Source organism: Folsomia candida, unplaced genomic scaffold (assembly GCF_002217175.1).
Source record: "Folsomia candida strain VU population unplaced genomic scaffold, ASM221717v1 Fcan01_Sc005, whole genome shotgun sequence".
NCBI lineage: Eukaryota > Metazoa > Arthropoda > Collembola > Entomobryomorpha > Isotomidae > Folsomia > Folsomia candida.
In genome coordinates this window covers 5,219,112-5,240,851 of record NW_019091197.1, presented here as the reverse complement: position 1 = coordinate 5,240,851, position 21,740 = coordinate 5,219,112, and the positions used below count along the sequence as shown (strand labels likewise).

The following is a 21,740-nucleotide window of genomic DNA, read 5'->3' as shown; positions in this document are numbered from 1 at the left end:
GTGGGTGTGTCCGAGAGACGTTTTACCCTATAACCATTTTATCGACCACGGAAACGCGTGCTTCATATCAACCAAACTTTCTTCCCTGTACAAAGCTTCACTGTAATAATGATGTAGAATTACAACAATCACAGGTACGCATTTCATCATTGCCACTCCAGTCACCAGGAATCCGCTTGTTTCCACCATTTAATTCATCAGAGTCTCGAAATTGGGCCATGACGATTAGCACGGTCATTAATACGGATAAAATCTACATCGCAAAAAAATTCTCTAGTAAATAAGTACGTACAAAAGTCCAGCCTCAATATTTCCTAAGTGAACACTTTGCCATACCGAGAGAACAAAGCTGCGATTTAGCGTGAAAAAATTTCCCGGACTAATCAGCAACTTACAATTGATCACCTTCTGCGTTAGGCAGACCACCTTAAATAAAGAATTTATTGACTTTTCCTCGTCATGAAAAACAAAATCGTCTGATTCGATTACCTTTTTACTCTCCACATCATTCAAACCATGGATCTTAATCTGGCTCAGCTTCGTCACCAATTTCATCCTACTCTGCTCCAAGTTTTCGGCCTCATTCCCATAAATGTACAAGGTATGAATGGCCAAATAAGCTGCCAATAAGTTGGTCACGGTGCCTCCATATTCGCCAATTTTCCAATACACCCAACCAAAATAAGTGCAGCCCAACGTCCAACAAATGTTCACCGTAACTTCGACCAACACTCGGAACCCCATCGACTCGTTGAAAAATGTCACCAACTCGATCAACACGTCATACGCGTCGGAAACTTCGTCCACCTGGAGCCCATTAACATTTCCAATCTTGTCCAAAATACCGTTAACCACGACGTTATACATCTTTACAAAGAAGGTGATCCACCCATTCAGAAAGACGTTAGCATAAGAAAAATATAGCCAAAACAGGGCGCCGAACACAAAAACGACATCTTTTCGACTAACCATCTCCGCGATGGCATTTTCTTTCGAAGTTGATACCAAATTTAGAAAAATGTGGTCGCTTATTTAATTATTTATTTATTTTCATACAATGAAACACCCCAAAAGATTGGGTCATTACGTTTCAAGGACAGACAAGTCTTATATATATAATATAAACAGTTACATTTCTTCGTCATTATCAATTAGATTAAAAATATCAATAAACCCTCCAAACGAATGTAAATAAGTAGCGTCAGACCGATTCAAGTTTCCTTTAAAGTTTCCGTATATGACCTCGTCCCAACAGTCATGAGGTCAAAAATATTAGGGTCCTTGAAATCGCAGTCTAATTTCCTTTAAAATGACTCCCCATATGACAATTATGAATCTTTTGACCTTTGACCTCGTCCTCAAGGTCATAAGGTCAAAAATATTAACAACCTTGAAATCGCAGTCAAATTTCCTTCAAAATGATACCCCATATGACAGTTATGTATCTTTTGACCTTTGACCTCGTCCTTAAGGTCACGAGGTCAAAAATTTTAATTCCATTGAATTTGTGGTGAAATGTCCTTTAAAATGACACCCCATATGAAAATTAAAGTTAAATTTAATCTTGACCACACCCCCAGGCGCTGTGGGATGTGGTCAGATTGACCCCATTTTCGAACTCGACCGAGAACTAAAAATTAGAAGCACAATGGCGAAAACGGGGTTTGATTATGTTGACTCGTTCTGGAGATATCCTGCTTACAGACGGACAGACGGACGGACAAAACGATCACAATAAGTAGCTGACGCTACTTAATAATTCGTTCTTCGCGTTGCTTATCAATAAAATACTTCTTGGATAATTTTTTAAAAACACTTTTACTGGTATTACCACTAAGTAAATTACTCGGTAAATTGATCATGACCTTGGACGCTCTATACCTAAAACTTCTCAGCATGATTTTTGAGTTACACGGTATATTTGGCTCAACATGCGTTACGGATCGTGTTTGCCTAGTTTGTATTACCTCATAATTAACATAATTATTAAATAGAGAAGGACATAGACAATTTACCATATTAAAAGATAGTTTCGATATTTCAAACTTTGCTATGTTGTCCGCATCCAGCCATTCGAGATCCATATACATATCATCAGTAATATTATCATATTTACGCTTGTTTAATACATATCTAGCACACGATCTTATAAGTTTCTGGATACATTTGATATTCTGATTACCAACTAAGTAGACTGGAGAGGCATAATTAATAATAGACATGATGAGGGAGTTAACAACAATATTTCTATGGTACGTACTGAGTAACATTCGAAGTGGTCTAAGCGTCCATAAACTACTGTAACATTTTTTGACAACTGCAGTACAATGATCCTTAAATTCAAGACAATCATCAATAATAACTCCCAACAGCTTTACTTTTCTTAATCGGTTTATCGCCTAATCGAACAACAATATCACTGAGTAGTGACCTATGCTTTTTTAGAGCAAATACCATCATCTCACACTTATCAGGGTGCAATTGTTGTCTACTTTGATCCATCCATGCACATAATGATTTTAAATCAGATTCTAAGTTAGATATTACAGTTTCGATCTTATCAATGTCACCCGCCATGATAAGACCAGTATCATCTGCAAACATTACAGCAGAGCAGTACTTCAGAATGGTTGGGAGGTCATTCATCATGACCAAGAAAAAGAGACAAGATACGCATAGACCTTGAGGGACCCCAAGATTAGTTTCTAAAGTGGATGACTTTGCATGACAATTACATTTTGGGATATACATAGACATACTGTTTTCTATTTGTAAGTAGGGCTTCGATTACTTTTTCATCTATACCATACCATTTTAACTTATGCATTAATACATCTTTGCAAAGTTTGTCGTAGGCCTTCTTTACGTCGACCTGGATATAAATACAGAATTTTTTATCATCTAGGTTTTTTACAAAATCAAAATTTTTACAAAATCAGTTACCGATATAATCGCATGAGTGGTTGAATGTAGTTTACGAAAGCCAAATTGATACGGAGAATACATACGATTTGTTTCAAGGTATTTTTGTAATTGCTCAAATATACATTTCCCGAATAGTTTAGTAATAACAGGTTGTATCGCTATTGGTCGTAACTTATCCGGTGTGGTAGGGCTACATGATTTGGGCAACGGTACAATTTTAGCCACTTTAAGGATGCTTGGGAACGTAGGATACCGCTCTTCACTGCTCTCTTGAGGTCATCAAGTTTTGTTTTTGATTGCAATGATGGGTAAAGCTGGAAACATTTGTAGGCCTGGTCACGTTCCCTCATAAATCGTTTGGTAGATTCCGACACGTATTTTTTATTTGTGGATTCGTAGACTGTCACCTTATTTACGGGGGCGAGAAGGTCAAAAATACCCAGTATGGCGTTGCTTAGTAGTAATGTGGCACTTTCAGGTGAGTCAGATTGCTCATTAATCACAATGTTTGTCATTCTCTGTATTATGGCTTCGGTAGATACATATTTATAGTTGCGAAACTGTATGCTCTTTTTAACTGGCCTAGAACGAGCAATATTTATTGTACACTCTGTTGCTGCATGATCAGAAATATGTGGGTCCTAAACTTCAGAATGTGTCACAGTATTAATTTTATTTACAATTATTAGATCCAGAATGTTTTCACCACGGGTGGGAGTATTGATTATTTGGTCAAGATTTAATTGTGTTATGGTTGTATTTAATGGCTCTATTGATTTTTGGCTATTTAGATTAAAATCTCCAAGTACATATATAGACTTATTCATATCACATATTTCAGTTAACAGAGTACGCAAGAACAGATGATCAGCTTGTAGCGTAGTAGTACTGTAGACTGGGTGCCGATATACGCAGCAAATTATTATTGATTTGTATTTTTCGATTTGCACTGATATACATACATACTCAATATTTGCACAGTTCTCGGTTCGGAGATTTAATATTTTGGCGTTAAAACTTGATTTGATAACAATTGCAACCCCACGTTCATTTGCGCTTTTGACATCACATCGAAATAATTTGTACCCCAAGATTTCTCTCATGCAGTGGTGCTCTTTGAGTAGGGTTTCAGTTACACATAAAATGTCGATGTCTTCAGCGGAGAGGTAAGTAGATATTTCGTTGAACTTTTTATATACAGAATTAACATTTAATTGGGAGAGGGTTATTAGTTGCCGAGGCTTCGGCTGGACTGGCCTAAAAAATGGAGGGGACGAGTAGATGAGGTTGTCGATGGGTTGGACAGCAATGACGATGATTTGGGCGGAAGTGGCGAAGGATTTGTGAGCTGGTTCCGGTAGATTATTTGATTCGAGCCGCGTCTAGTTCCATATCCTCTCCCCCTTCCTCTCGATCTATTGATATTGAAATTTGTGTTAGTTTGATTTTTCGGAGTTGAGTCCGATCCACCATAATAGGGGTTTGTCCCGTTCAGGTGTCCAAAACTCACTCTGTTTTGTTTATTTTGATGCGTTGTAGTTGGTTTCTGACCTTGAGGGGGGGATTTTGAGGTTGTCGTATTCTTTGTTTCGATTAAAGTAATTTGTCCATCAACGATTTTGAAGGTTTCTTCTCCAGCTCGAATTATCCGTCTGTTCCAGTCCATTTTTATTTGTTGTGGTCCATATCCATCCTTAACAAATTGCTTCTTCTTTTGTCGCATTATGGCATGATCTCTTCTCATTGCGGGGGGGAGATCCTCGTTAATGTAGGTCGGACGTTCAGCATTGTATCTGTTGTCATACACCTCGTCCCGGTCATTTATTGAGAGAAAGCGAACTTTGATTAGCCTTGTAGAATTTTTTAGGAATTTTCCAACTCTTGTAATAGTGTCGAACTTTCTACTTTCACCAACTATCTTTACCACGATGGCGTCAATTTTGACTCCTAGTTCCTCACGAGACTCGTATTCAGAGTCCGGCACTCCTGAGATAACTAAATTGAGTTTGTTAACTTCACGCCAAAGCTGTTCGTTTTCATTAATAACACGAACTACAGTATTATTCAAATTTAGCACTTCAGACTCTAGAACTTTAATTTTTTATCTTGTGCGCTAAGGATATCATTTAGTGCATCAAACTTTGAATCAATTTTCTTACTAATTGTGTTTGTCAAGTCAGTATTATTTTCTTTAAGCACTGTTTTCAAATTTGCTAACGATAATTCACTGGTCATCTTGTCAGCTTTTTGTAGAATGGGTGGCTTTGCAGAACTTTTCACTATTTTCCTTGACTTAATTAATAAACTTCTTAAGGGTCGTTGTGGGGTCAGTTCAGGAATGTTATTTGGCTTTGTCATTGTAATTTTGTATTTTTAAATTATTTTTAGGTGAGTATTTGCTGTCGAATGACAATCCATAAAATAATCCCATTTCTAACATGCCCTGGATATGTAACACTTAATAGAAAAAATATATACGGTTAACAGGCCGGTGACAGTGTTTACTTCATAGTATTTGAAATTCTATTTCTTGAGTGAATTGATAACTGTAAGACTATCTACTTCTTTTATATTTGTATTATGCCACTACTCAGTTATATACTGTCCTTGTTACCATTCTGGAGATTTATTATTTGTGATATTAATTAATTATTTATTTGTCAGCTGAGAGTCTATGATGCAGCCTGAGAGTCTGAGTCTGAGTAATGTAATTGTTATCCCGGGAAGGATGAGGAGCAAGCTTGAACGTATGAACAGGTTTCGAGTGGATGTTTTCAAGGTCATCAAGTGACCTGGGTCATTCCAAAATTGGCGAACTTTTTGCAACAAATTGCAATGCGTGTGCCAAATGGTGAGGGTCTTTCGGACAGTAACTAAACCGGTAGAGGCGATTTGCTACAGCGTTTCCGGTGCAATACAGCGAGCCGCCCGTGATGATTATATAGTCGGATGATAAGCGGTTGTATCTTTCCATCGAGTACTCGTTGTAGCTCGAGTCGACCGACATCCTGGAGGCGGCAGTGAGCACGGAAATGAAAATAAATTGGGAAAGGAATGGAATCCCGAACCAGCGGAATTTAAGGGTTTTCAGCGTTTCGGTGGATATTATTGATCTTGACTTGTTTGGGGGAGAAATGATTGAAACTTTTGTAACAGAGAGGGGAAAATAGCAGATAAGTTGGACACCAAAAATTGGAAATTTTGCCAGTGTTAGAAGCTGGTTTTCGATAGAGTCTGGGATTTTATGGGATATATGATATATCCTATGGATATATCATATATCCATTTTTTATAATTTTGTATTGGTAGTATTTATCATGGAGAATTTTTGATTAGTTATTAAAAAGACACCTAAAGTACTCGCAATTTCATAAAGAAAGGGATGAAGCTTGTAATTTAATTTAATGCTTAGAATTTCCGTCCGTATGGATATTTGAATGAAAATATATAGTAAATCGATCTCCTTGCCGTATTTGAAGCTGCTTAATACAAATTCGCCGATTAGTATGTGTTGGACAAATACATAAGCGAAAACAGCAATATTTATCAAACTAATTAGCAGTTAATTAAATAAATACGTACAACTGAATGTTTGTCCAACGAAAACTAATTTCAGTTACTAGCGACAAATCCCGAGGTTATCGATTTGCTCATTCCATTATCTGCACGGAAATGTTAAAGATTATTGAGAACGACAGTAACCTTACATACCCTTAAGTTGCGTAATATCTAATTACTCACTACCCAAGGCAAATTAAAATGTATTACTTTATGATGTTTAGTCTACAGATAGTTATACAACAAAAAATGGGGGGGGGGATTGATGTGTCAAGTTGTGTGAAAGAAACGTATTTAATAACTTTGGAGAAGCTAATTTAAACCTTAAGCATACTAAGATCAATTGCTTACCTAAAAAATTGACCAGAAATAAAGGACACTAAATTTATGAAGGACATAGGACGAGGGGCTCTTTATTTTTCCAATACGCACGTACAGAAAGAGCAGCGCTGATATGTCAGTATGCCAATTCATGAATTCAAATCAGTATTTAATATGTTAAAAAGCCGTGAATCAATAATTTTGCATGCAATGTCTTTGTTAATTTCGTACATATGTTACGTGCTTATCATGCACAGAATACCACTAACACAATTGCACACACATGACACATATGCATATGTGAAAACAGAAGGATGCTGAAAATCATAATTCAGTTGCGAATACATATGTATAGCCCATTCAGGTAATCTCAATCGCTGTAAACTGGCCTGGTATGTAATTTATCTTGGTCATTGTGGGGAGATTACCGATACACATTCGATTATCTACAAATCATCATTTGGTTCCCTGTATTTGCTAAAGATAAGTCCGGCTTCGTCGCTCCACGAGCATTTCACATTATTCCTCATTTACCTGGTCACAACCCACAAAATAATAAGCCCAAAATGCACCTCTTATCCATCTTCCTCTCCTTGGTTGCCATAGCAACCGCAGCGACTAGGATTGATCCCGTCTTCCACGAACCCATCCCTGGAATTGTCACGTACGAAAAGACGGCCCACATTCACTTTCAACGCGTCATCCCCGACCCAATCGAATCTTTGATGGCGACTGGCGAAACTAACTGTCCCTCCGGATCCGTTAATCCCTTCTACTGTGTGCTGCTGCACTACCTCCAGAACATCGAAGACGCCTTGAGTAACATCATCACGATTGATCAATCCCTTAGAAAGCCAAGGTCCACCATGCCCACGCGAAGATCCCCCCAGTGCGACAAATTTACCCCCCTCTTCCCATCTCTCTTCATGGATTCTTCCGATCTTAAGGCAACCATCGACACCCTCAAAAACTGCCTAGAACAAGGTACTCTTGTGACGGATAGTAATGGTGATTACATGTCGAGTTTCTATGGTCACTATACTGACTCGATGCAAAATTACGATCTGTATCACAATCCAAGCAATCCAGAAACTGAACGCTCCTCAATGATAACTCGCGAACTATTAAACGTCGCCGGCTTCCTCCACCATTTCGCGGAACGGACGAGATGGGAGGACTCCATTAATCGGTGCAAGTTGCACCACTTCCTCCCTCCATTGGTCATCAAGGAGGAAACCTTACAAGGAAAACTAGACGAGCTAGAAGCCGTGGTAAATGCGAAAGGATACGAATTCGCAGTCCCCAACACTCCCGAAACTATTTCTACATATTGGACCCTGCCCACGGCCGACTGTAATATTAATAATGGCGAAATATTAAGTATCCTATTTTCTGTCCCGATTAAAAAGTCCGGCTCAAATTGGTCCCTCCACAAATTGTCCTCAATCCCGTTCCACGCGCAGTATCAGAATGACAACTACACCTGCCACGTTCCTGAATTTGAGGAGGAACAACTTATCCAGTTCAATGCGGCCACAAACGTGTCCGTCGTTCGACGAGATGGCGAAATTTCTTCCAGCTTTCTCCAATTTGTGGAGACCAAACCGACCTCATTTCTCAAGGACGGGAGTAGGACGTGTTCTTCCAGAATCATTTATGGAAATATTTCCCCTATCGATTCCTTATATTATTGTCCCGTGAGGTGTCAAATTATCCCCACTTCTGGGTCAGGCCTGCCCGACATTTTGGTGAGGATGGTGAAGAGCGATACGTATTTTATTGCTAGGACGTCTCCAAATCGGATCAGTGTCAACGTCACGTGTGGAATTGGTAGCCCAACAATTATTCCACTTCCGGTCATTGGCGCTGTGAGGTTAGAAATCGGGTGTGGCTGCAGTTTCCTCGTGGGGGAGATGAAGATCGAAGCTGGTATTCCATGCAATACTGAGGATCCCCCCGTTGTCAATGCTGAAGAAGTTATCCCGGTTGATTTGGACAACAAAGAATTTTCAAATATGATTCAATATATTAAGTCTTAAACTGTATAGATGATGAATTTAAGCCTGGTTTTATTTGCACGATACGAATTTTATTAACTATTGACAAAAATAGTGAAATAAATATTAATTCGGTGTCTAATTATTTTATTTATATCTCCAGTCTAATTTATTGATCAAAATCCATTATAACAGACCGCTTCTGCTTCCGGTTTGCATTGTCGGGTCGGATTGTCAAACTTTTGTCCGCCTGGACAAGACATTTCTGCCCCATCACCGTTCATACACATGATATATTTCGTACAGTCGGCTATAAATTAGAAAAATTTGTCATATGTACATCAGTCATTATAATGATTTTTTAAATCTTTACTTGGATGAGGAATTTTCACAAGGCCGCTGGCCGGACATTCTTCGGGTGGGCCAGCGGTGGGTCTCGTCGTGGGTTGTGTGGTGCCTGGCTGAGTCACCGTGGTGGGAGCAGAGGTGGCTGTCGTGGGTGGAGGGGTGACTGTTGTAGGTGGACGGGTAGTTGTCGTCGCCGCATTTGTCGTGGGTGCAAGTGTGGTTGGCCTTGTCGTTGGAAATGGGTCAAGGGTTGCATCAGGGGCGCAAGTGGCTTCACTGGACGGAATGCACATCAACACGAACACGTCGAACCATAAGTTTGTCTCGCACCACTTGTCCGTTCCGTCCCCGTAAACACAGAAAATATATCTTGTGCAGTCATCTTTAACAAATTAATAATTAATTAAGCTCAAATTTTGTTCCAAATTAATTTTAAAAGCTTACGTGGATGAGAAATGTTTCGAACCCCGTTCGGGGGACATATCCCTGGCCCCAAAGTTGTCGTGGTCACGGTGGGTCCTGTACTCGGAGGAGGATTTGTCGATGTCGGTCTCGTAGTCGTCGTGGTGGTGGTGGTGGTGACGGTGGTGCGAGCAGTGGTCATCGTCGTTCCCGTGGTTACATTTGTGCTGGGTGTGTAACACGTCGCTTCGCTTGGGTGCCGACATGTTCCTGTTATAATGTCAAAATGCTCGCCGTTCGGACAGGTTTGGACACTTGGGTCACCATTCACACACATCACATATTTCGTACAATCACCTAAAAAATTCAAAAATTTTTACAATTAGCTTGCGGGTTCCAATTTTTAGTGATATTTCTTTTGATCGTGTAATGTCGTTAGAAACGTTATCCTAGTGTCGTAAAATATATCTGTTTCAAATGGGGCTAATTAAATTAACTAAACTCCTCCCATGGAATGGAGCTTAATTTTACAAATTTATATTCTTGACATTACGGTCACATTCCTAATGTAAGTTTTGGTCGTGAGTGGAAGTGGCACACAGTATGCCACCTTCGTCGTCAAGATACCATTTTAATGGGACCAAGTCGACAAATTGGGTAGTGTTTGGTAGTTTTTTGTTGGGTTTTAGTATCAATCAATTACATCTCAATCAAAATGTAATTAATACGAAATTTGTAAGAGACACTATCTGCTAATGCTAAAGTTTGACAGATATTTACATACGCCGAGGAGAAAACGCATCCTAAAGACAAATTTTACACTTTCCAAGTGTATCTCTGCCGAACGGAGCATTAGAAGTTCGCGTCTTTTGCAAATTTTATATTAACTAAATTTATGATCGATTGACCCTAGTTTCGTCAAAATCTGAGAGCATACGCTGGAAAACCCCCATTGGGAGTCGCCTTTCTTTCCACGCTACGAGAAGTCAAATAAAGTAAATGGAATTTTAAAGTGGGAAAAATCGGTTTTCTTCCGGCATGAAAACATCCCATGCCAAAATAAGTCACCGCTTTTGGGGTGACATTCCACATTGGAACGCCATGGTTTTTGTGGCATAAAAAGTGACCAGTCCAGCAAAAAGGGTTCAACCAGGTACTCCATCCACGTTAAACAAACGGAAAACGAACCAGGATACGGGATATTGATCCTCCCTTCCGGTGGACATTCGATGGGAAGTGGCGCGCCCGTTGTTGTCGTGGGCGTCCTTGTAGTTGTCACTTGTGGCGAAGTAGTTGGTATGGGCGACAATGCCGTGCTGGACGGCATTGTGGGCGGAGTTGCTCCATCAAAACATTGAGCTATGGTAAAATGGAGACAATGTTTTTCTATGTGGTCGTACAAGTGGTAATAATCATAGTCCTCCCAGCACGAATATGGGTACAATCTACCAAGAAAACAGACGGAATATCTCGAGCAGTCGGCTGAAATAACAAAATCAATCAGCAACCAGTTATAAAATATAATCTACGCCTCACTTTCATTCGGGAACTTCATGTTCGGATTGGTATTATCGATCGGACATGGATCCTCCGGTATTGTGGTTGAGGAGACGATCTCAGTCACAAAATCGGGCGGAAGTACGATTCCACTGGTCACTAGGGGATTGAGAGTCTCCACAAAATTGGTATGGTTCCATAGTTGACAATCTTGACCATTTCGATTATAACTGTACGCCGTGCAAGTCGAACTCCTATTGCAGCGGGTGCAACAAGCTTCCACATTCACCACATTTGTTAGAGTGTCGAGAAGTTCTCCCTCTGGAGTTACCCAAGGCTTAAACTCGCACAATTCATTCTCTAAAGATTGTGAAATTCCGGCGAAAAGTGTTAATACGGTAAAAACTAAAATTTTAGAAGGAAACATATCAGATTTTTTGAAGGTGTGTGAATAAATTACAAAATTTTTGCTGTGTCCTAAGTTGTGTGCGACTTTGAATACATTCATTAAAATTGGGACATGTTAAGCTACCTCAATCCGATGTGATGGATGGCATATTCATGTTTGCGTAATAAATAACCTTCCTCGTTGACATTGGGATCATAAAGGTAAGCCGAGTTTGTTCAGTGATTATGACAATTGGCTTATCTGCTTGGACAAGTTTATAATTAATTCCCGTTCTGCCTGGCAACTAAAGTCCAATAATCTCAACAACAACGCGTGTTTGAGTGACAATACATAAGCCCATAAAATTTGTTATTTAATCAATTTTGCAATTTTTTGCGTATAATCACTTCAGGGTGACATTGATTGATTCACATGTTACATATAATTGTCCCTGAATGCTTAAACTTACCATATTCACCACATCTCACCAAAACCATTGACACAAAAATGAGAAGAAGATAACCATTTTCCATGAATGTACTTGTGAAGATAGGTATCATCCATCACCGTCAATGGTGACACTTTAGCCTTATTTAATTAAGCGACAAATTAACAATCAGCTCATTTATGGGCAAACACTGCACCCAGCTTAACACACTTGTCTGACCCTGGAAAAAATGCACGTTCAAAAATAAAGCACACAATTTTTTAAGTCATACATAATCTGCGTTTCTTAACGCGTAGAAATGTCGAAAGAAAGTACCACCACCCCCAAAAAAATTGGGCTTCACAAAGAAGCCAAAACCAAAATGACGTCCTCCTCCACGTCCCTAAACCGTAGTCGCCAATCGGGTGGAACGGATTCAATGGAATATTCCGGCATCGTCCTCCCCACTCTGGAAGACGGAGCTGGTCCTGTTGCCCTGGGAGATTTGTGGTCAGAAGATACGTTATTTTAGACTTTTTAGGATATTTGACATCCAATTTAAAATTGAATTTTACAGGAATTGCAGAACTAATACTGTCGAAGGGAACCTATTTGCCACCAGATTGGGTGCAAATTATTTGCAGGCTGACCCCATCCAAACGTTGGACTACTCCTTCCGCAGCGTCAAAACCACCCGTGATACCACCAATGTCATGAAGATATCGGCCGCTCTAAGCGTCGATTTTGCCGATGAAAAAACCACCGTCAAGGTGGCCGGTTCTGGAGCCTATGCCAAGTCAGAAACTCGCAACTTCAGGCAGGAAAACATTGTCGTGTCGTATGACACCTTGACCTACCAGGTCAGGGTGCGACCCTCCGCTGCCCTGGTTGTCGCTCCACAAGTCAAAGCACTCCTCCAGCCTGGACGTGAGTAACTTTTATTTCATTTTTATTGGATCGAGCTCACATTCGTCATGCATACAAGTGGGATTATTTGTGCGTGTCACCTCATTTGCATAAATCTCACCAAACGCATTTTCGGTAGAGTCCGCATTGCGGACCTTCCATGTTGAAAAAACTCCATGGGTGTGCGTATTCTCTTGCTAATGTGTCAAAATATGCAAATGAGGTGACAAATGCACAAATAATTGCACTGTACTTATTAGTATTTGTTTGGGCATTTCCACTTTTTAAGGGTAGGAATTTGATTTCTTTTATATCGAACTTTTTGATACGTTTTATTTTTTTAACCACTCGGCAAAATGCAACTATATTAGATGAAACGTTTTAAGTTTTTTTAAAAACTATTTCGAATTATTAGAGTGCCTAATTATTTCCTTAATTTGCGTATTTTCTTTAAACTCAATTATTTCAATATTGCAAATCAGCATATGCACACACATAACTCGCATGACTACAGATACATAACTTATTTTTGGCATGCTTTTTCTCCCTGTGCTTCCCAGCAAATGGCGAAGACCCCAAAATCGTCGCAACGCACTTCGTACAAGCCGTCCTCGTCGGCGGAAAGGCTACCGGATCCATCGCATACATGGAAAATGTGTCAGATTCCAACATGTCCATCAAAGGATCGTTCAGCCTGACCGTCAAACATGGGGGTATTAACGTCGAGGCTAAAGCCGAATTCGAAAAACTGGACAAAGAAGCAGCCTCCAACTACTCCACCACAGTCGACGTCCAGGCACAACCTCGGTTTACCAAAAGTCCAACGACATGTGCAGAAATGTTTAAGCAAGTTGAAGAACTCGACACTTTGGTTAATCAAGAGCGCCATTTCCCAGAATTGGACAAAAAGGATCCAGATAATCCCGACTTTGTAATGCGCGTCGTTGGCGTCCCCGTCCGCTTCAAACTAGTCCCAATTTCCCATATTCTTGCTGATCACGACGTTGACCCAATCTACAAATTATTGGACCAAGATATTCTCGACAGTTTTCAGACCATGGTTTTCAACCTTCGCGACTTCTCCAGCCTCGAACACGTAAAAATGCTATTGGCGGAAATGGAACCCAAAATAATTCCAATTTTGATGGATGATTTCAACCCGTTGACCGTCGAAATTCGTGCATACTCCACGGCAAAGGCAGACCTCGCTGTGGAGCTGAAACGAGAAGCGGCAAAGATCTATATCGAATATAAAGTTTCTAACGGCGACACAACCGACCTCACCGAGATGGTGAAACGATACGACAGCGAGTTCAGACCGTGGGAAGTAGTCAACGACATACTTCAATTTAAGGAGGATGCCAAAAAGCAACTTGCCGGTATTCGTGCCTCAGATGTAGAAGGAATCGTTGATGAGGATGGGAACCCCTCGATTCGGTTCTTCTCAAACGCAACTGACCTTGCAGATTGGTACAATACGGAGCGAACGATCAAGATCCTGCTCAAGACGGACTTCAAGGAAACATCGCCAACCGGCGTGTTTATAAAGTTGTACGACATGAGCCCCACCCTAGCAAAGTATGGGATTGAGGTGGGTGTAGCGTTCCCAAATATTTCAGAAGGTCAGTTCACTCTGACCTACAAGACGCAAAAGGAGACCACGATATACACAGCGAAGGAAATCCGCTTCGTCCTCGAAGTCCTCGCAGTATCTGTGGACGAGGGGGAAACTATTGCGAAAATTTTCTATTCCATAAATGCCGCCTTGTACGGTCTCAACTTACCCATGGTCGAATATTTGTTTGACGTTCCAAACTTGGTCAAGGTGATGAAAGGCTTTAACGGGACGGTTATCTGTGAAACGTACTGCGAACTTCTGGCCAATCTAACGGAAACATTGGACACTTGGAACCTCGTCGTCCCCATCCAAGCTCTCAACACGGGTGTCGAAATGATGCGGTTCTTCCGCCAACTTCGAGTCTACATTCCCCAGAGGTTTCCCAATTTGAAGCATCGTTTCCTAGTCTCAAGATTTAACAACGTTTCCGACAAGTTCTACTCCCCTTTGTTGCTCATCTTCCTCGATAACGTTTTCCAAGCCGTGTGCATCGACCATATCGAGATCCTCATCATGATGGAACAGTTCGCCAAGCCGGAACCAGATTGGAGTTTAATTTCCTTTGGAGAAATCAGAAAGTCACAGCTTTACCCGCCACGTGCCGATTGGGCGATCAGCGTTATACAAAACCTCATCCTGGATCATCAAACTTTCAACTCGGATCCAATCTTTGACTTGCCTGAATTCCCGAATAACGACGACGCCTTCCTATATTCAGCTATTCAAGTAGCGCGCGCATCAGCCATGCGTGAAGAACCGCAGGTGCTGACAACGGTGGCGCACTTGGCACTAGCCGACCCTGCGCTTACCGATGCACTGGAAGCCTTACTTTCTCAACACGGCTGGAAGGACAACCAATTTTCCCCCACGACTTGGAAGGACATCGAGTGGTCCAAGTTTTACCAAGACATTCGAAACTTTCTCTCTAATCAGGCCCCCGCTTTGATGAAGGTTGTCCTTGCGTTGGACGAGCTACGCAAAATACCAGAATATCCCCCACAAGCCGATCCTCCCCCAGATCCACCGGTAGAGTGGAATGAGATAGCGCTCGGTGCAAAAATAAACGCCATCATCAAATTCATCCTTGACGAACCTGCTGAACGAGGATATGCCAGAATTTACAAATGGCGTGGCGTCATCATCAACGAGGACGACCTGTACGATGCCCTTCGTGCGGAAGTCATCGCCTATAACGGAATGCCCGGCAGGGTTAGAATCATCGGAATTGGGAAACTCTTTGAAGCCTTTATCGCCGAAAAGACCAAGGAGCCCGCCGTTTTCCACGTCTTCAACATGACTTACTTGGTCGAAGGGATGCAAGATCCTCAATTCAAGAGTTTGAAACACGTCCTGCTCCCAATGTGCAAACGATACTGCGACCGCGTCACTATCAGCGACGAATATCCCCGAGGTGCACGTCGTCTTCAAGACTCTCTCACGGAGCGACAACTCTTCAAGACACTCGGCGTTCTCAGTGAAGTCAGATACGACCCCAAGTTGTACCTCATGCATCAAGAGTTCTTCAACTTTTCCACCCTTCCCGCCCCCACCAACATCAAGAGCATCATCGAGAAGATGACCGGCTACGAGTTTGACGACGATCAGCTGGAAACGGTTTGGACCAATCCCAAGTTTCTTTACGCCCTGCGCCAAGTCATCAGCAATGAAGGTGTAGTTGACGGTTTGTATGTGCACGTTTATGTCTGGAATCAAAGACAGGAGGAAAAATTAAGAGCAGAACAGGAGGAGAATGCCGACCTCCTTGGAGAAAACGCCGAAATTAATGATGATGGCGAACTCATAGAAGAGAAAGCTGTTGGTGACGATGGTGATCTTAAATTCCCAGCATGGATCCCACCAGACGTCGTGGAAGTCGTCAAGGCCCTGATAACCCTTCGAACTCGGCCCAATTACGAGTACCCAAAAGAGTGGGTGGACGTTGTCACTATGATTGAAGCCTTCCAAATCATCTTCATCCGACAAGCAATGCCCATCGACTTTGCGGAAGTGTTGCGAAATAATGTTGACAACGTTGGGGTAATCAGAGACGCATTGGAGGAAGAGAAAATTCTTTTCTACTGGAATCCAGTCGACCGTTTGTTCGACCTGCCGTGGACACTTGACACCGTTACGAGAGCTCTGAACGTCCTCAAGGTCAAATACCCAGATAAGAACGAAGAGACTTTTGATAAACAACTCGTTCCCGTTACCATAAGTCCGACCCCGGCCAAGAAAGTTGAACCCGAACCAGAAAGCATCACTGTGAACTACATGTGGAAACCCCTTGTTCGCGGAGGAAAACTAAATTTCCTTCGATCCAAGTCCTACCTCGAAGTGGAAAATCTGCACAAAACGGCTCGAACGGAGTACGACGAGCTTGAAAAGGCCGCCACCACCACGTTGCGATATCTCGTCCAGCAAATCAGAACCAACAGCAGCCCAACCTTATCTGCGGCCTTCTTCGAGCATTACATTCACTACCCACCAAGTGGACCACGACCTGGCGTTATCGATTTTGGTGACGGAGTTCCAACCCGATCGTTAGGAATGCTCCTGTCCAGAGGTGACTTGCAAACGGCTCTCTTCCAACTTACCGACCCTGTCGTGACACATCTTGCGTTAATGTCAATGTCAAAAACGCCCATCCCACTCCCTTATCTTGTCACATCTATCGCCCAACTCCCAGGTCCCAGGGAGGGAGGAATTGTCATCCCCACACCCACGAAAGCCACCCTGCTTCACCCCGCACTTCAAGACATTATTGTCCCCGAAATGGAAGCACTTGTCCCGCAACCTCGCCTCTTCCGCGATCCGTACCGATTCGTGCTTACCCTCCGCGTTGGGGACACTACTCCTGATCCGGGACGGAGTTCCCTGATTAATTCCTATCTGATGAAGGACCCGACATACTTCTCGTCAAAACTTGACCCAGGCTCGGAACATGGACGTCCTTTGAACCGAAATGGCTTTTTAGAATTCAGCTGGCTCTCCGAAACTACGTGTGATCCAGTGTTTTGGGAACATTTTGTGAAGGCAGAGTACAACGGACAGCGGAAAGAGGTCATCCTGCTCGGTCTACTTCACGGGGACGCGCTTTCGCTCTCCTCCCTCATCGAAGTTGTTCGACCACACGTCTCGTGCTTCGTCGTCTTTTGGAAAGCGTCGAATTTCAATGACCTCCGAGCAAGGAAGAAGGTTCTGTCCGGTGTTCTAGGAAAAAGCAAGGTTCTTGACGTCGTCATGTATCCGGACAGCACCATCAAGGACAGGGTGCACGAACAGAACCTAATCTTCAGACGAGATGGAGAGTCGCAAGATATCCGAAACAAGTTTAATCTGTCACACATTTTCCTGGATGGAATGTCTTACACGGTAAAAACAGACGTGGAAGATGGCGAAGGTTACGATCCTATCCCAGCGGCGGGAGGTTCTTTCCTGTCTTCGATCGCATCTGGGCTGGGAACGCCGAAAGGGTCAAAACCGCTGAGCACCACGGCACCCATCACCGTGACTCCAGTGACGCCTGTCTCTACGCCAGAATCCATCGAACTGATCACCTTCATTGAAAGGTCGAGCATTGGAAATATTCAAGACGCCTTGGCCAACCCAGGTGGAGAAAGTTTCAAACTTGTGGCCTTTTTGGTACAGAAATTTGCCGCTCTGCTCAACTTACCCCAACCACAAAGAAATATGTCCTTGACCCACCTCACGTGGGAATTGGACTTTCTCTCTCGTACTTCCAGTGCGGAATGGGTGGAGAGGATTTACAAGTTGCGGGCTCAGATTGAAGAAAAGTTTTTCACTGCGAAAGGTCACCCACCAGACGCCATCTGGGTGTTAGAAACACAACAGGAGATGAGAATGGCAATGGCGCAATTACGACGAAATTCCATGTCGATGCAGGACATCTGGCGGGCGACGTGGAACTGGACTGAGCCCGGGCGAGAATCCCTCCTTTCCGTGCAAACTGACTACGTCAACAGTGGACATCCCCTCGAATTATTTCACCCGACTTACTCTCCCGCCACCATGTGGATGCATGGTGTCGACGATGTGATCAAGTCGATCCCCGAGGCTACCAGAATCTTCGTCATTTCCGCATTTGGTCTAAAATCATCTGGAAAATCCACCCTGCTCAACTCCCTCTTTGGAGCGGGATTCACCGAACATGGGACAACTTTTGGTATTCAGTTCCGCCTCTTGTGGCTCAACGAGGAACTAAAGGCAAGCACGGATTGTGACGCTTTCCTCATTCTTGATTCTGAAGGGGTCGGCGGAGCTGAGAACAAAATCGACGTGGGGGCGGATACTCTGGAAAGAAAAATTATCACTTTCCTCCTCGGCATAAGTTCCGTCACTTTGGCAACTATTATCGGCCCCACGATGAACGAGCTTAAAGAAATTCTTGAAGTAAGCTTTACCGCCTTGGGGAAAGTGAACACATTGCCCCTGACACCCGATGTCTACATGGTCCAGCAATTCTTGCCCGGTCAACCATCCGCCGGTCCTGCACCAGCCGAATTCAATTCCGCACTGTCATCTGCGGTCCAAGTTACAACGGATCTTCAACTCCAGACCGGTCTGCGAGTCACTGAAGCCCATCGCCTAAAACAAATCAAGAGTCGCAACAAACATGCCGAAGTGGTCCATCCGATCCGATCCCGCGGTTCGGAAATCCACCAAGAAGGCGCTGCCTATCTCGACTATCACTCCGACGTTGAGCAGCTTTACAGTAAAATCATACACATTGCTGCAACCACGCGAGGAGCGCGTCTCACCCTGGGCAACTGGTTCCAATCGACGATCGCCCTCTGGGGAGAAATCTACCCAGTCGGCGTCCCCTTCGATCGTCCATCCGCGATTGGACTTCGGGAGAACGCCGCCTTCGAAGAAAGAGTCACTGACGTCAAACGAGCCATCGACGGAGCATTTTTTTACCATGAGAAAAAAGCTGAAGCCCAATTTAACGATGGACTGGACAAACTCTTCTCAGAGTATGTGACCGGTTTCGACGGTGACCTGGAGAGACGCTTATCCGCCTTGACCAAAGCCCTCCAACCCGTCATCAACACTTGTGAGGACGCCCTTGACCCACCAAGCGAGGGAGGTCGGCGAAAGAGGAAACTAAAAATGGCAATGGCAGCTGAACCTAATCCAAATTCTTGCATAGCCTGTGCAAACGCCTTCAAGGTGAGGGAAGCTCTGCTCGCCGAGGTGCTTAAACAGCCACGTGGATTCCTCGTGGATGAGGAAATTACTCGTTACACGAACCTGGTGCGAGACTCCATTTATGAACGCATTCGACAAGGAGTGATTGCCCGCCAAATTGCGGAACGTCAAAGTGACTTTTCCGGCGACTTGTTCTTGGCTCTGGAAGCGATTCGTGAAGAATTTAGTGACCTAGGAACCCAATGGACCAAGTTCCTCCAGTACGTCTCCACTCTTCAATTTGTCACCCCGGCGAGACACCGGTTCCACGCTGAGTTGCAACAAGTCTACAAAAACCTGGGGCACATTGCATCCCGACATTTACCCGATGGCAATAAAGGAAAACCTGACCACCTGCTTCCCGATTTAAGGAGGATGATCGCCTTTGATGTGCAGATTTATAATTCCGCCCTCGAATCCGCCCTAAATGCAAGAAAACCAGAGAAACTTACGTGGCAGCAGCATGACTGGTTGGTGGCTAGATTGCGGGATATTCCGAAGCAGATGAAGGCCGACTATGAGGCTGTCCTGTATCGGGTCGGGATGGTGAGGGACTTGCAGGTCCGGATTCATAAGACGATCCAACTTTTCGAGGAGTTTTGTGGGGAGGGGCTACTACCAAATTTCAAGTGGGAGGTCCACTTTTATGCCATCCAGCTTTTTAGTAAGTACTTTGATGAACAGCAGAGCAAGTGGGATTTGGACGTTAGGCGAGATGATGATGGGGCCATCACGCGGTTGGAAGGGGGCAACCCTCTCAAGGTTTTGAGATTGATGGAGGAGCACTTAACTGACGAAGGGTTCTTTAAAGACGCCAATTTACCACCGGCGAAAAGCAATGGTGAGACAAATTAATACTTGCGTAACATGCAATTTTCATAATTATTGGTTGATAATTTTAATAATTAGTTGTTCTAAATACTTTTTCTTAAATCGGATATCTTGCGCGCAGGTCAAGGAGTGTACAGCCGGACGGTGGGGCGTTGGTGAAAGCTGTGGGACTACTTGGACAATAAATACGTTCACATTCATCAATCTTTTTTCTGAAACGATCACGAAATAAAAAAAATATGTACACAAATATATTATGGAAATTTGAAATTAACATGATGTAAATAAATAAAGTTATATTGCATTCATTCCTAAAATATTTTCGACAAAACTGGGGGAAAAGTATGCTAAATCTGGAAATATATTTATTACATACAAGATGAGCTCGTTAGCCATTTTGCAAGACAGCGTCCAGTCTCAACATGTCGAAATGTGATCAATTTTTTATTTTTACCACATACATCGTCATATTTTTTTAGATGAGGCTAACCAGGACATTAGCAACTACCGGAAGCTTGACAGAGGAGTATGAGTTTACTCTTGTTAAAAAAAATCTCATTATCACTTATGCATCTTCCTTCAGCACATCTTATCAGATCGTGCTTACATTTTACAGTTAATGGTGGATAAGACAACAATACGTTTTAAACATATTTGCAATTTCAACTATAAATCCCAGAATCCAAAATTTTTTGTATTTGACATGGAGAATAATGCTCGGGGAATAATTGGATGTTAAATTCTACAGATCATGAATCTAATGACTCCATTATGCATATGCTTGCAATCAAATATTTTATATGCATATGACTTTTAGTCTAAAATTAAAAACGACTTAAGAAGCAAATAAATAAATAGTTACTTTAATCTAAAGAACTTCATTTGTATGTCACATGACTTAAACTTTATTAAACTTTTGACGTACATGGAAAGTTTGAAGAGCATATTGCATAAACATCGTCGCAATTGTAAAATTCGAATAAAATTAACTATTTGCACTTTCACCTCAAATTATTATACGCATTTGTATATGGACGGATTTGTATTTGATCTGCATTTATGTAGGTTGCATTCCATTTCTACTTGTCTGAAAGGTCATTTTCATTTACGTCATTCGATCACATTCTTCTCAATCAAAGTTATCGCTGGGAACTAAATTAACCCTGATGAATATCACGTACGTACATAAATGTGTAGGTCGCTCAATTCAGGATCAGTGCGTCAATCAAACCGACTAAGCAAATTTATTTACGGAAATTGTTAGGAAGATATATTTATACATGTCACTTTTTTACATGCCGACAGAATAATCGC

At 42.4% G+C, this 21,740-nt stretch overlaps 2 protein-coding genes and 1 long non-coding RNA gene across 3 annotated transcripts; 1 reads left to right on the top strand and 2 right to left on the bottom strand.

Moving 5' to 3' along the window:
* Window positions 1-1,809: 1,809 nt before the first annotated feature.
* Window positions 1,810-5,867, bottom strand: LOC118435569. Its single transcript, XR_004834889.1, has 2 exons — window positions 2,944-5,867; window positions 1,810-2,872 (listed from the first exon to the last, which is right to left on the bottom strand). It is a non-coding gene; the product is annotated as an uncharacterized LOC118435569 (long non-coding RNA).
* Window positions 5,868-8,856: 2,989 nt separating this feature from the next.
* Window positions 8,857-11,635, bottom strand: LOC110850270 (mucin-2). The gene is made up of 5 exons (XM_022097723.2): window positions 11,088-11,635; window positions 10,740-11,033; window positions 9,594-9,908; window positions 9,175-9,531; window positions 8,857-9,111 (listed from the first exon to the last, which is right to left on the bottom strand). Exons 1-5 carry the CDS (start codon window positions 11,554-11,556, stop codon window positions 8,978-8,980), a joined length of 1,569 nt encoding a protein of 522 aa, XP_021953415.1. The 5' UTR covers window positions 11,557-11,635; the 3' UTR covers window positions 8,857-8,977.
* A 438-nt stretch (window positions 11,636-12,073) lies between these two features.
* On the top strand, window positions 12,074-20,745 carry LOC110850269. The gene is made up of 4 exons (XM_022097722.2): window positions 12,074-12,373; window positions 12,441-12,790; window positions 13,330-20,436; window positions 20,548-20,745. The coding sequence occupies exons 1-4, from the start codon at window positions 12,183-12,185 to the stop codon at window positions 20,583-20,585; spliced, it is 7,686 nt and encodes a 2,561-aa protein (XP_021953414.1). The 5' UTR covers window positions 12,074-12,182; the 3' UTR covers window positions 20,586-20,745.
* Window positions 20,746-21,740: the final 995 nt, after the last annotated feature.

Coding starts and splice junctions, on each gene's coding strand:
- LOC110850270 (XM_022097723.2), bottom strand. CDS start 11,556: ATGAATGTATTCAAAGTCGCACACAACTTAGGACACAGCAAAAATTTT. Junction 9,532..9,593: donor TCGAAACATTTCTCATCCAC/GTAAGCTTTTAA, acceptor AATTTGTTAAAG/ATGACTGCACAAGATATATT. Junction 9,112..9,174: donor TGTGAAAATTCCTCATCCAA/GTAAAGATTTAA, acceptor TCTAATTTATAG/CCGACTGTACGAAATATATC.
- LOC110850269 (XM_022097722.2), top strand. CDS start 12,183: ATGTCGAAAGAAAGTACCACCACCCCCAAAAAAATTGGGCTTCACAAA. Junction 12,374..12,440: donor GTTGCCCTGGGAGATTTGTG/GTCAGAAGATAC, acceptor TGAATTTTACAG/GAATTGCAGAACTAATACTG. Junction 12,791..13,329: donor AGCACTCCTCCAGCCTGGAC/GTGAGTAACTTT, acceptor TGTGCTTCCCAG/CAAATGGCGAAGACCCCAAA.